Source organism: Taeniopygia guttata, chromosome 1 (assembly GCF_048771995.1).
Source record: "Taeniopygia guttata chromosome 1, bTaeGut7.mat, whole genome shotgun sequence".
In the NCBI taxonomy this organism is placed as follows: Eukaryota; Metazoa; Chordata; class Aves; order Passeriformes; family Estrildidae; genus Taeniopygia; species Taeniopygia guttata.
In genome coordinates, this window is record NC_133024.1 from 21,839,876 (window position 1) to 21,854,597 (window position 14,722).

The following is a 14,722-nucleotide window of genomic DNA, read 5'->3' on the forward strand; positions in this document are numbered from 1 at the left end:
TAGGGCGGGAAGGCGGAGAAGGGCGGGGCCGCGCGCGAGCTGGGGGGCGGAGCTCGAGGGCTCCCGGACGCCGCGGGGGCGGGGCCGGGCCGGCGGTGCCGACAAGGGGGAGGAGGGCGCGCGCGCGCGTCCGTGCGGGGCGGGGCAAGGCGGGGGGCGCGCGCAAGCGGCCCCGCCCCGCCAGGTGAGGCCGGATGGAGGGGGGGGGGTGAGTCGGGAGCGGGGGGACACTGAGGGGGCTTCGTACCGGACCCCGGGGCGAGCCCGGCCCTGGGCGGCGCGGATGAGCGAGGGGGACCGTCCTGCCGCAGCCTCTCGGGACCCGGTGCGCCGGGGTGCGCCTGGGCGCGGCGTCCCGGCACCGGGCGCTGCTGCCTCGGAGCCCCGCTGGCCTCGCGCGGCCGCCGCCCCGCCGCTCGCGGCTGCAGCCTGAAGCAGCGACGTGGCAGGAGGCGGTCGGCAAAGCCCGGCGGCTGTTCCTCCTCCGCCGCGGAGGAGGGGGCGAGGTGGGTGTCCCCCCGGGCCGGTCAGCCGCGCTCCGGCCGCGCCGCCGGCGTAGAACGGAGCCCAGCCCGCAGCTGGTCCAGAAGGGCTCTCCCTCCCCGCTCCTCCCTCGGCCGCCTCCCTCGGGCCTCGGGGCCCGGTAACGGGTCGGACGAGTAACGGCGGCGCTGGAGGCGGAGCAGCGGCTCCGGTGCTCGGCTCCCGCTGCCCTGTGCCTCCCCTGCCGCTGGGAACCAGCCGGCACTAGCCAACCCTTAGGGGTTGGTCGCGCTCCGCAGCTGTAGCGCTTCTCCTTCCTGGGATTAGAAGCAAGAGCGCTAAAAAAAAAATTAAAGAAAACTGAGCATGTGGAATGTTTAATCTTTTTAGCTAGTACGTGTGCCGTAGTTGCGGACTTCTCAGGAACCAGCCTCCTTGTGCCACCTTCAGAGTCCCTGTGTATAATATATACATCGTTTATCCCGCTTTGTCGGTCCTTGCAACATATCCTTCTCTCAGGCGTGACCTTATCGCTGTCTACCTGAAAGGAGGGTGTAGCCAGGTGGGATCAGCCTCTTCTCCTAGGCAACTAGCAATAGGACAAGAGGACACAGTCTTAAGCTGTGCCATGGGAGGTTTAGGTTGGACATCAAAAAGGATTTATTCACAGAAAGGATTATTATATATTGGTATTGGAGGTGATGGAATCACCATCCCTGGAGGTGTTTTAAGGAAGGACTTGACGTGGCACTTGGTGCCATGGTCTAATTGACATGGCAGTGTTCGGTCATAGGTTGAATGAGATTTTTTTTTTTTTTTTTTTTAAGAAAACGATCGTTGTAGAGCAAGATCATGGCTTGTTCTATGATGTAAGCATCTTTATATAACATAAAGCAGTAAAATACACTTATTTTGCCTCATGTAACCAGTTTCTGGAAGTGCTGTTTACAGTGCTTTTTTATCCTGCCATCCAAAGGGCACTGACGGTGAGGCAGCAGGATGAAGTTGGAGTGGTGTAGTCGACTTGCCCTTTGCTCCAAGACAACCAGCCAGACCTTTCTGCTTGGAGGAGTGTTCATTGCGTTGGGCTCAAGTCGAATCCTCCTGATGAAGTATTCTGCCAATGAAGGTACAGTTTGGCAATACCCATGATGTACCTTGAATAAGAAAGCGTTGCTATTTGGGCTAAAACATACCCAAAAAATCTACTTCTACACCGGCAGAGTTCTTTTCATAAACATCCTCTTATATTTATAGGCACATGTTTCTGCACTGGAAAATTTCTGTCTAGCCAGTGAACTACCATAAAGGTATAACTCGGGTTGCAAGGTGTATCATCTACCTTTAAAAGATGAGGCAGGTGATTTATTTTATAGCTAACTTTTCAAAGTTGTGTAAGCACTCTTGGCAGTAGATTTGATTGCAACAGGCTTAGGAGAGAAGTGGTATCCTACTGGATAAAGTGCTAAAACTCGCTGGTATTGCCAGTTCTAAAAGAAGGTTATGTCATCCTGGAAGCTGTTTTTTGTGGGGGTTAAAAAATACCATATAGATCTTTGGGGAAAACCTTCCCATTTCAGTTTGTTTTTAAAACAGCCTTGTTCTTAAGTTCTTCCAAAAAAGTTCTGCTGTGAACTGGGACCAAATGAGGAAAGATTTCAACGCAGAAAAGAGGTTATTCAGGAAGCTGTATGTCATAAATTTTGAAACATTTATAACCATTCTGACAAAGCCTTTTGTAACTAAAATTGTGATTGTAATGGTTAAAGTAGATTCTTGCTCAAGTTATAAGTGCAGGAGACAGAAACTGATTGTGTACTCTCTGATTTGCTGGATCCCACAGATAACAAGTATGATTACCTTCCTACAACAGTGAACATGTGTTCTGAAGTAGTAAAACTGGTCCTATGTGTAGTGTTGGCACTCTGGAATAGGAAAAAAGGTAAATACCTATGTTTTAAATTACTAAAATGTGTTGACTTTCTAAGATTTGCTGTCCCACAAACACTTTTTTTAACAATAGGTGACACTCTCCACTTGCCACAGGTTTTGCATTGCAGGTGATTTTTGGTTTTTCTTTTCTGTTTTTATATAAAAACTGTGAGAGATTAACTTAATAGCATTTCAAAATGGTAGAGAACAAATATTTAAATTGGCAGAGGGCATCAGGCACTGGAGGTTCATGTTAAATTGAACTGTTGGTTTTGTCTACTTCTCCAGAAACAGTCTTGGCTCTGGCAAGCTGATAAAATTTTCACCTTCACCATTTAGTACAGACTCACCTAAGACAGTAAACATATTAAATCAGTTTGCCTTCTGCTGACTGCATGTTTTCAGGTTTTCTTTCTTTTTTTTTGGATCCAGTTGTCTGAGTTTGCTGGACTCAATGTGTTGATGCTGTAGGAGAGGATTAGATATCATCGTGTAGTTTTAAATCTATGATAACAAAGTACTTTTGGCACCAGCTCTGAAGTTGTCTAAAGTTTATCACAGTCTTCCTCCTAAAGTTTGTGTCCTGAATACCTAAGTAAAAGTCATTCTTTGTGCTTTGTCCTTTCTTTCTTCTTTTCTTCCTATATGTTCTCTTTATACCCAGATCATGTGCTGTGGTCTGCAAGTACTGAATTCTGGTTTATTTAGTCCTTCTGAATTTACTGGCTGACCTTTGGGTGCTCTGTGAAGGAATCCACTGTCTATGTCATTGTTCCTGTTGTAGATTTGATCAATAATCAACAGGAAGTCACACCCAGTAAGGATGTCACTGTTGTGTAGGGACTCTGGGTTGCTTTTTGTCTGTCAAAGAATGTTTGACAATGGAATTTTTGTTCCCAGTGGACAAATGCTGTGATGGATGTAACAATTCGGTGACATTTTCTCTGCTGCAGCAAGGAGATGAGCACCACACAGGATTGCTGCTCCAGCTGTGTGTTCTGCCCTGGAACACAGGTTTCTGTGTTGCCAGAGAACTGTGGAAACCAAGGGTTTTCAGTCTAATGGTGTTCATCAAAAGAGAACAGTGGTACCTATTCTGTTACAAGGGAACAGCTTTCAATAAGAGGAATGGTGTCTTTCTTACTGATTTCTTTTCCTTTTAGAAAAGGGTTGTATGGATCAGCTCTCTGAATGTTTTTCCTGGAAGAATGTATGCAATTCCATGAAATGGTCAATTCCTGCCTTTCTTTATTTTTTGGATAACTTGATTGTCTTCTACGTACTGTCCTACCTCCAGCCAGTAAGTATACTTCCACTGAATAACATGACTTGTCATGTCTTAGTGGGTAGTACTGCTCTTAGGCTATCTACCATGGTGACACTGGCAAGGCAAGATTCTAACTGAGGCTTCTGCTGTTTTAACACAGAAGGAATGATCTGTTACCTTCCCATTCTCTTTCCCACTGCTCAGTGTTGTACAGCTCAGTTGCACGGATGACTCTTTCTATTTTCTCCATCCAACATGATTTTAGAAATAGGGTGAAGTGCTTAAGAAGTGGGAGGGCTTTTGGTATTTTTCTTCCTTTTGACTTCTTCAAGTCTGTATTTCTTTTTCAATCAATTTGTTTCTCTTGATATTATTTAAGCTGCACTTTTCTGTGGGGCTTTTGCCACTCTGTGTATGTGATGTAAAGTGAGTAAATGTAATCTCGTAAAGGGAATAGGTGTAACAGAAACTGAGGAGGGAATGAAGAAAACTTAATTTTTGCATTTGTTTGTTAGCTATGTTTAGGTAAAAAATTTAGTTGGTACTTTCTTCTAGCTACCCTCATCCTTTTGGATGAACTTGCATAGGCTCAGGAAGTTGTGCAGGTTTTGTGCTTGCTTTTATTTTTGTATCATGATACTTTTTGGTTCAGAATCTATGTTTGCAGTAAGATGGAAACAGATGGCTTGTGCTTGCTATAAAATACTGTAGCTGCCCCTGTCAGCCATTAAGAATAAATGGTTTTCTACCTTCTCTATCAGAGTTCCTCTTTAAAATGTTGTTCTCTTAGGTGTATATTTCTGCCAGGGACAGACCAGTCCAGAGTCTAGACCAGGACTCAGCTGAAAAAACCTGGTAAAATCCAGAGCTGGATATCTTAAAACAACATGCACAGCTGTGGTTTGTTGATGGGATTTTTATGTTGGTGGGGGTTATTTTTGATTGGTGGGGTTGGGTTTGGTTTTTTTGTTTTGGGTTTTTTTTTTTTTGTTTATTTGTTTGTGGGTCATTTTGGTTTGTTTTGTTTTTTAGTGTTAGGAAGGAAATTGAGCTATAATATTTGTAGATGCAAAGCCTGATGTGCAGGAGGTTACATAAATACTGTTTTTCTCTTAAGAAATTTCATTTGGTTAAGTTAAACTAATCCTTTGTGAAATAGACAGCTTTTGTTTTACATACACACACACCCAGACATACCTTGACTCTGTCCCCTCAGAATATATACTCTAAGATTCCTCTTTTTAGAACTTATAGCATCTTTTAATTAGAGAAGTTCTATGATGGTTAGCTGAAACCGTAACATTATTGTGATCAAGAAATATTAAAAGAGATAACTAAATACCTCTAAGATAGAATATCTTGATAGTGTACAAAACCATGAATGTGAAATGTGAAGATGCTTAAAAGGAAGATGGCTATACCTGACTGAACTTGGTCATGTGACTTTAAATACAAAGTAGTTTTACTAAGTAGTACCTGGGTGAGCAGCTGCTGGAATTAAAGAGTTGCTTTGGTGAGAGTTTTTTGCTTGAAATTTTGGCTATAACTGTGGATACTTTTTAGTGGCTAAATTTCCTAGAGACTTCAATTTAGAGACTTTGCTTGTGACATGCAGATTAGTGGTATGAGAAACTTTGATATTCATATATCTTTTCATCTAGGATGGAGATCTCTTGAGGTTTCAGAGAACAAAGTGACTCAAAGTTAATTTTTTAAACTATCATTCTAAAGATTTTGCTCATAATGTTACTAGAGATGTTGGATGGGAGCATTGACTGTAAAGCAAAACCAAGAGTGTGCATGAAATACATCTACATTTTGCAGAAAGGCTCTTTTTTTCCAGAGTGATTTCTGCCAAATTTCCTTGTTTATTCAATATTTTTCTCCTTCCACTGTAGTGTTCACCAAACATGAATATTTACTGAGTTTTAATTTTGCAAAGTGGAAAATTAAGATATGTTTTCTTAGGTAGGTGTCTCATTGTCACTAAGTGTTCAGCTTACTTGAGAGACTGTGTTGTGATGTTTCATCAGAATTATTGTTCAGCAGACACTATGTTGGGATAAAGTGGAATGAAGATAATGATAAGAGTCTGTGCTTTTCCTCTGGTGAATGAAAAAGACACTCTATAGCAGAATTTGGAATGTGGAAATGATGAGAAAAGTCAAGAAAAAGTGTGTGTTTTGTACTCCCGAATCCATATATGCTTGTGTGTAAAATTATCTGAAAAGATGAGTTCACTCTGAGGCTCAATGGAACCAAAAACTTCAAATGCCTTGATCTTTTGTACCTGTACTGACTATACAGAGCAGTTAATAACAGACAGTTTGCAAAACACCCCCACCATCAAAAAGAGGATTTTTTGTTTCCTACTGGTGCTGGTAGATTCTGGTCTTTATTGGTAACTGGAGTGCTTAAAATATCCTCTTCTTGGTCCAGTGTCCCAGTATAGAGTGTCTAATACAGAGACAAAACAGACAATCCTTTCCACAAGGAGTTTGCAGCTTGGGATCATGGCCACGGATTAGAGCGCTGATGTTTTTATATAGTTATTCCCAAATTAAACAGAAGCTTTAGAGTTGTCTTCAGTTGTACTTCAAAATAGATTATTTTTTTTAAATTACAGTTGCAGTCTTAAAAATTCAAGCCAAGCACCTCTTTCTCTTTGATAAACTCTACAGCAAAAGCACTTGGCATAGAAGTTTGTTTTCTGCAAGTGGCTTGTCCGTGTCTGGAATTTTATGAACACTGCAAATGGCACTGCAGCCAGGAGCAGCCTCATCTTACTTTATTCTTTGCTTATTCTCATTTTGGAGCGACTTCCTCCTTTGTGCTTTTGCAGCTGACTGGTCAGCCCAGCTGGGGAACTGAGCTGACTGAAAACTAAACTTTTCTCTGTTAAGTAGGTTTTCTGTTGCACTGGTTTCCTCACGTCTCCATTTCAGTGTATCTTTCCCCACTGCAGTGGAGCTTGGGCTCTGTGGTTTCCCTGAGATTTTGAAATGGGACTTGAATATCATTTTACAGGTGTGTTATTGTACCATTTGGGCGAGGAAGAAAATTCAGTACCAGTGCTTTTCACTCTGGCACCTTGCAGGAAGGTGAACACTTGAAGTCTGTAGGTTTTTGGTGTCCACAGTGTGTCTGGAGTGTAACTTTGTTCCTCTCCTTCTCTTTCAAGGCAATGGCTGTACTCTTCTCAAATTTTGTCATTATAACAACAGCTCTTCTCTTCAGGATAGTGCTAAAGTAAGTAGTATTTGCTAAAGTAAATTAAATTTAAATCTTCTAGCTTTGATGAAGTTAAGCTTCATTTTTTTCTCTTTGTCTGATGGGAGCAGTAATTCTCTTTTCTTGCAACTGTATCAGTTTAGAGAGGTGGTTTTGTTTTCTACATCTGAAGGTGTAGGAAATAATATGTTATTAGGAGTCCCTTCATATGTCTACACATTTGGTCAACTCTAGTAGAAAATAGTTGAAATCATGATTATATAGTCATTGAATGGTAAGAATAAAGCTTTCATTTATACATTAAATATCTTATTTAATGATTGCCAGTACTTCTTACCAGCCTGTTGCAGTTATTAATTGAATGTAAACGTGGTCTAGTAAGAGGAAATGAGATACATAAGAGTGAAAGATAGAGATATGTTTGGTTCATTATTCATGTAACAAAAGCCAGACTAAATGTTCCACTTTGCTGAATTTGTTCTCTTTATAGTATTATTTAGATTCAAAAAAGTCTGTCAGGGAAATGGGTATTAACTTTACACTGTAAAAATTGCTTGTGTTGAATATGGCACAAATAAGCCTTTCCTATATGTGTTAGTATGCCAAAACAGTGCCCGATAGTCTGACTCAAAATGCTTTTTCTCATTTTAGTTTTGTCTCTTGTGATGTCACAGTTCACTTAATCTTCCAAATTTTTGATTTTCACCAAGATAAACAGGCTTTATTTGAGCGGAAAAACAGTATAAATAATTCTAATAGTCTTATGAATTACATTTGTAGATTTATAGTAGTTACCATAATAAAATACTAGAGAAGGGCTCCAAGTCACAGGGGAAAAGAACAGTATAGTGAACATTTTCCAAAGAAAGATAGTAATTATTTGGATGTTTGTGATTTTTTTTCTTTTTACTTTATTCATCAGACCTTGGTTGCCATGGAGACAAGAGCTGCTTTTAAGTTGTTAGGCAATCAGTATCTAGAAATAACGTGATCTTGAAAGGCCTTCCTTATTTCTTCAGAATACTTCATTTTATATTTCTTTGTTTGCCGGACTCAGCCCCCTTTGCCATAGAAAATCACGTTGCATTTTTGCACTTTATTGTATTTTGAAGAGACTTTTCTTTAAACCTGTCTGTCTCCTTATCTGTGGCACGATGTCTTTAATATATTTTATAGATCTGGATGTTCTGTCATTTAATTTATGCTGCTGTGTTTCTAAATTTAGTGGCTTTTTTGTGTTCCAGGCGAAGACTCTCTTGGGTACAGTGGGCATCTCTGGTGATTTTATTCCTCTCCATCGTTGCCCTGACTCGAGGAACTGGAGGCCACCAGCACAGCTTGGCTGCACATGGATTTCATCACAGTATATTTTTTAGGCCAGCTAACCACTGCCTTCTCGCTACTGGACCTGAGGAAGCGTGTGCAGAAAAGGGCAACTGCGCAGCACCAAGTTTCCTTCACAGCTTCCAGTGGAATGTGACCAGCACCATGGCAGGAGCATTGAAGCCTCTCCGCCTCAGCCTGGGCCATCTGCTTATTCTAGTACAGTGTTTTGTGTCTGCCCTGGCTAACATCTACAATGAAAAGATGCTGAAAGATGTGGATCAGCTTGGGGAAAGCATCTTCACACAGAACAGCAAACTCTATGCCTTTGGGGTTCTGTTCAATGGGCTCATGCTGGCACTGCAGGCTAAGGACCGGAGGCAGATAGGGAACTGTGGCTTCTTTTATGGGCATAACATCTTCTCCGTGGCTCTTATATTTGTCACAGCTTTCCTGGGGCTATCTGTAGCCTTCATCTTGAAGTTCCGAGATAACATGTTCCATGTTATGACTGCTCAGATTAACACTGTGATCATCACTGCTGTGTCTTTCGTCATCTTTGACTTCAGGCCTTCTCTAGAGTTCTTTTTGGAAGCTCCTGTTGTGCTTCTCTCCATATTCATTTATAATGCCAGTAAAGCAAGAGGCCTGGAATATGCCACTCTGCGGGAAAGGGGAAAACTCATCAAAGGAGATGCATGGGAGAGGTCAAGTGGGGTAAGGCTTTTCATACTTGTCTCCTTTGATTTCTCTTTTGTTTCACCTCCCTTTATTTGGAAGAATCAACTTGTGTGCGACTGGACTTAACTCTCAACACCAAAGTTCTGCAATATTTCTTAAAATCTTGGGTGTTGCTTTCCATATGCCACTTTTGAAATAATGAAGCCTAGGTAAGCCTTGCTTTCCTGCTGTGACTGTAGACAGACCTGTGTGCTACTTCAGCTTTGTACAATCCTTTTCTTGAAAGCTTTATAACCAAGAGAGTTTACTTATCCAGGGCATTCAGAAAATGGAATTGATGCCTGGGAAGTAATTATACCTAAGTGGAACTAGTAAGTCTGTCTAGCTTAGGCCACATAATGAGAAAGTTGACGCATTTGATGTTAAGGTTCTTTCTACTATAGCAGTCAAAGATAGCTGAAGACAAAAAGGCAGTGTTTAAACACAGAATTTTAACATGGTTTGGGGCTTTTTTCTTGCTATACATTTCCTCCAGGCCTGCTGGTGGATTTTTTTTCTAATTTGAGCAGTGATCTAGTTAGCTAGAAGATGTCGGAGACGGCTTGCTTTTGGAGCTGTCACCCAGCTGAGCTGCGCAGTCCCTAATGGGAAGAGTTTGTGTTTGTGCCCGTCAGCCCTTGGGTATGGACACGGGCCGTGGATGCACGCTGTAAGCAGCAGAGAGCACTGCCCCTGCTGTGTTCCAGCAAGCATTTAACTTGAAGATGTTTTCCAGAAATTCCACATGGTGCCTTTTTAGGTTGTTGTTTAATGAGCAATAAATAACACAAATTCATATATTTTTGGTATGCCAGCTGTCATCTATTTTAGCACTTACAACTAAGCAGCTGTTGTAGAAACGAATAGCACTATGTGAGCATGCAAAGCTAGCTATATCTTGGGCTGCATCAAAAGCAGTGTGACCAACAGGTCAAGGTACGCGATTCTGCCCCTCTGCTCTTGTGATACCCAACCTGTGGTACTGTGTCCAGCTCTGGGGACTTAGATCTGCTGGAGCAAGTCCAGAGAAAGATGATCAGAGGGCTGGAGCATCTCTCCTATGAAGACAGGCTGAGAAGAGTTGGGGATGTTCATCCTGGAGAAGAGAAGGCTTGGGAGACCTTCTAGCATCCTTCCAGTACCTTCCAAACCCAAACCATTTTATGACTGTATGGAAGAATGGGCTACAAGCTGTTTTAGGCAGTGAGTCACTAAAAAGTGTTAAAGATGCAGGGAATGTTTATTATGAGTATGTGTTTCCTAAACCTTATAACATACTTGTAAGAGATTTAAATTACAGGGATTACAGGATTTTGCTTTAAGTGATACCTCTGAAATAAACTTTAGTCTTTTTTTTTTTTTTTTTTTTTTTTTGGTGGTATTAATAGCAAGATGACTTTTGCTCACATTGCTCTTTTATGCTTCTGGTTCCCATAGGATGGAGAGGAATTTGAGAGGTTGAACAAACCAAGCAGTGACATCGATACAGATGAAGATTCCCTCTAGCATGAGGCTGGCTTGGAGGAGTGCTATTGCTAACAGTGAGACAGAGTTAATCTTTTATTAACATAGGAAAGTCATTTTTCCCCACTGACAGACTATTTGGAACTGTTTTGGGACTGAATGTCAAATGTGGATGAGGACAGTATTCAAGCTGTATATATGGAGCGTTGTATTCATTTGTGCCTGTCTCCCAGTGTCTGGGGAAATGGAAATCTGGAATGCCTTTGTAGCAGCTGGTGAATTTTACATGCAGCTTACGTGGCCTAACTTTGAAAGAGCTTGATTAAAACAAAAGTTTACTAAATAGTATGAATGCATCATCTTTTTTTTGTCTGTGTTTAGAAAGGCTTTGTGTAGAGGCTTAGTTTGCTCTGAGCCCACTGCTGAAAACAAATATTATGCAGCTACAGTAATGCCCTTCAACATTTGCAGCACTGAGAAAGAGAGTGCAGGTGGCAATATCATCTGGTGTTGTTCTACCCTGGCAGACTGATAAGATCTTGCATTCATTTTGTAGAGAGACAAGTCATTCTGCAGAGTGCCAGGCATAGTAATCTCCGAATTTCTGTTGAGGCATCTGCTGGATTGTATTTTGACTGAGATGAAAAATAGGTTCCAAGTTATTCAGAGAATTTTGACATAAGGGAAGGGATGCCGATGCAAGGGAACAGGGATGCCGATAAGGGATTCCTGGTATGTTCCAAAGCCTCTTCTCTCAGAGCAATGGAAAAGATGTTGGTTTATAATTTTGTCCCTTCAAAAATGTGTCTTTCATAGTTGAAAGATACTGTCAGAAGAATTCTTAAGATAAGCAATGAGTTCAGTGTCAGAGCCTCATACCAGAGTGTATAGTAAGCACTAAGTGATGCATTTCTCTGGACTGAAGACAGTCCTGCCTTTGTTCCTCTCTGCCATCCTGTCCAGGCTCTGTGTATGAAGCTTGTGTGTACTGTATGGATGGCTTATTGCTATATTAACATACCTCCTGTCATTGATCCATCAAGAGGAGCAGCCTATTTTCATATATGGCCCATGGTTTATAACTGTCAAGTTATAAATGAATCTAAAATTTCTGGGTTTTTTTCTGTACTTTCTGGACTACATATTAAAAATAACTGTACAAAATTAATTTAATGTTGTTATTGAGAAGTTTTTTGCATCTAATTTCATTGTGCTTGTATAGCAGGCAATTTCAACATGAGGAATTCTAGTTGTTAGCATCAGAATCAGTTTGTACAGAATGAATAGAAGGTATATTTCAGTGTAAATTCCAGAAACTCCATTGCTCTCATTGGTTTATGATGTTGTATTTTAGGAAATGAAACTTTAAAAAAATCCTCAAACTGTTAAAGGCTTAGTGGCAATAAGACTTCAATTTTTTCTTTATTGCATACAGCTTTGCAATATATACCTGGGTTTGTTGACTTTTTCAGTCACAGCTACCAACTTTAGCAGGTACTTTCAAAAAGAGTGAAAGTACTGTTAGCTTTAGATTGCTCTGCATTTATGTGAGCAGTAACATTTTACATGAAGTTCCAAAGACTTTTGCCTTGCATCAAACAAGAACATAGAAATCAGCCATGATCTTACTTCTAAAGACAGAGCATCAAACCAAAGATGCATATCTTAAAAACCACATTTGACCTTTATGCCTGAAATGTCTGCATCAAGAGACAGGAAATAGGGAAATGACTGATCTTCAGCTATTGTGAAGTGCATTTAGTTCTTGATTTCAAGTCTTGTCCTCCTTAATGATTTTCCTTTCTGTGAATTTCTCCAGTGCTATCATGCTTGACTTATTTGCCAAAGTCTAGATTGCACAAAGGTATTGGTTATATAACTGTTAATCCACATTTTTACTCATGCTGCGGATTTGGTTCTGTCTATCATGTAGAAGTCCTTCTGTTGTCTTCAGGTTGGAGGTCTCCGAGAGAGATGCTGGATGGTCAGGCAGGTTTCTTATTATAATGGAGGAGAACTGTATATCCCCTTTGCAGCAACAGGAATGTTAACTGATGTCTTAATATGGGTAAGGATTTGCATCCACTTAGCAGTAATATAGAGTAAATAGTAAGCCAAAGCACAACATGCAAATATTTGCAACTGTGCTATCCATGGCAATGGTAAAATTCAGTGTATAGATGAGATTTGTTAGAGGAAGTGACTGTGAACAATTGTCAGCTGGAGAGCAGCCCCAGTGAGCAAGGGGGAGCAATTCTATGAAGTTACATGTTTCAGACAGATCATGTGAAATCTCACTTGATTAAGTATGTCCATTATATGAAAGCTACTCCACGTTGGAAAGCTTAACTTATATTCACTCAAAATTACAATAGGGAAATTTATGAGGATGTTTTTGGAGAGCAGCATTAGTTTGGCACATAGCCTTTAATGAATACATTGGGCAGAGTGCTCATGCTAAGCTTTGATTTAGAGCCCAGATTTACAAATGTTTGAACTTAATTGCTGCTGAGGGTGTTATGTTCCTCCCTGCAGCTTTGAGGAAATAGTTCACAAAACATCCCAGGAAGAGAGGTGTGTTTGTGTTTCTGTAGCTTGTAACAAGTTAATTAAAGAAGTATTTATTTTGGTTAATTTCATCTATTTTGTGAATGTAGCAGCTTCAAAGACAGGCTGTGGATGAAAACAGCCCTCTTGGAGCTGAATCAAAAGCCATAAATATGTATAAGAAAAAAGATTTTTCTGTATCATGTAGAATCTTCCCACTAAGGTATGTTGAAATAGGACCTTAATCTCAGTAAGTCTGTCCTTGGAGTGATGCTGCAGGGATAAATCCAGTGATCTGGATTTGATTTGTTTTGCCAAATGAAGTCTTCATTTGGAGAAATGTAACTCCTGAATGCGTACAGCCTGCAAGATAACTTCATGTTGTAATTGAAAGAATATTTTGGCTTGGTGCTCCTTCTGGCTTTGCTTTTAGTTTTCCATAGGGAAAAATGGGTTGCAAAATCAGGATTTTAAATCATTGCTATAAGTTTCTGGTGATTTCGTATAATTTTGTAATGAAGGCAGAAATAGGCGCCAGAATGTAGAATAATGCAGAGCCTTCTACAAATTCTGTTACTATTTGGATGTTTGGTTTTGGTTAAGAGCCCATCCCTACCTCCCTTGATAAGTGGACAACTTGTTTGGAGTTGTCTTTTTAATGCAACTCCCACTGAATGCCTAGGCTGGGTTTGGTACTTGCACAATTTGACTTTGAATTTCAGACAGAGGTATAAAAAAACGGCCATTTGGATCAGGTGCTGCACTATTTTTAATGTAAGTTAACCCTTGTGGCACAGGACATTTAATTTATGTGATTTGTAGTGTGAGTTAAAAGGGCTTTTATTTAAAGAGTTTACATGAAAACAAGATTACAGGAAAGTTTAAATGAACACCTGAAAGAAAATGCTCCAATCGAGTGTTTCTGTCTACGGGAGGTGCCTGTTAGGCATCTGGTATATTTTCCTCTGCTTTTGCTTCAGACAAGGAAAGTTAGGCAGCTGACCTTGATACAGTGATGCAATGAGCTCTTGTTTTCTAAAAGTGAGCTATAGGACATTTTCTTCTAGAAACCCTTCCATCCTGTGAGTTTTTTTTTTTTTTTATTTCTCTGTCTACTGCTTTCAGCTGCGGAAGTGCTGTTGTCACTGAGAGCTCAGAAGCTTTCTGCAGGTAGCAGTCCTCTCAAAATCATTCTGTTAAATCCTTCCCCCAGTTAGCTCTAGTCAGCTGAGAAAGGTAAGTCAGGACTTGTACCCTGCACTGACTAGACCCTGTGTTAGGGAGGGCAGCCTGCTACAGAAAGTGACCGGGTTTGTAAAGCTAAGGCCTTATGACCATTTGTCTGCCTTTCAGAAGGGCAAGTAATGCCTGACCCTTTGTAACTTATGTTTCTAAAGAAAGCATCTGTTGTTGAGTGGACTTGTCGCTTTAGCCAGTTTTGTTTTCATCCGGGGAAAAAAATTCAGGAAAATGCCAGAAGTCAAAATGCAGAGCATGCTCTGGCCACCTTGGAGCTGTAGCTTCTCCCTGTTCCTCTGCTACTTCTGTGATGGCAATAGCCAGTACCAGTGCCCTGTTGTGTGCATATATATGTGATGTGCACCCACATAATGGATTATAAAAAGAAATGTGACTGATCACATCTTCAACATCAGAAGTGACCAATGTGCCATTATAAAGGCTGACATGGTATCTGCACTTAAAGATATTTTATCAACTTTCTGCTGCATCTTTAATGTTTCTGCTCCATCTTTA

At 40.9% G+C, this 14,722-nt stretch overlaps 1 protein-coding gene across 4 annotated transcripts; it reads left to right on the forward strand.

Moving 5' to 3' along the window:
- The first annotated feature begins 52 nt into the window (after positions 1-52).
- On the forward strand, positions 53-10,768 carry SLC35A5 (solute carrier family 35 member A5). Of its 4 annotated transcripts, none has more exons than XM_030265468.4 (7): positions 53-184; positions 1,460-1,612; positions 2,327-2,425; positions 3,579-3,715; positions 6,864-6,931; positions 8,158-8,953; positions 10,394-10,768. In XM_030265468.4, exons 2-7 carry the CDS (start codon positions 1,483-1,485, stop codon positions 10,460-10,462), a joined length of 1,299 nt encoding a protein of 432 aa, XP_030121328.1. In that variant the 5' UTR covers positions 53-184; positions 1,460-1,482; the 3' UTR covers positions 10,463-10,768. The 4 variants fall into 4 exon arrangements, with proteins under 4 accessions (XP_030121328.1, XP_072781102.1, XP_030121320.1 ...); XM_030265460.4 differs by lacking the exon at positions 53-184 and adding an exon at positions 370-506; XM_072925001.1 differs by lacking the exon at positions 3,579-3,715 and having other exon boundaries at positions 140-184.
- Positions 10,769-14,722: the final 3,954 nt, after the last annotated feature.

Bases quoted from the DNA above. Each gene is read 5' to 3' on its own strand.
- SLC35A5 (XM_030265468.4), top strand. From the start codon at position 1,483: ATGAAGTTGGAGTGGTGTAGTCGACTTGCCCTTTGCTCCAAGACAACC. The intron at 3,716-6,863 runs GTAAGTATACTT...TTCTCTTTCAAG, and splicing joins TACTGTCCTACCTCCAGCCA to GCAATGGCTGTACTCTTCTC. The intron at 8,954-10,393 runs GTAAGGCTTTTC...TGGTTCCCATAG, and splicing joins CATGGGAGAGGTCAAGTGGG to GATGGAGAGGAATTTGAGAG.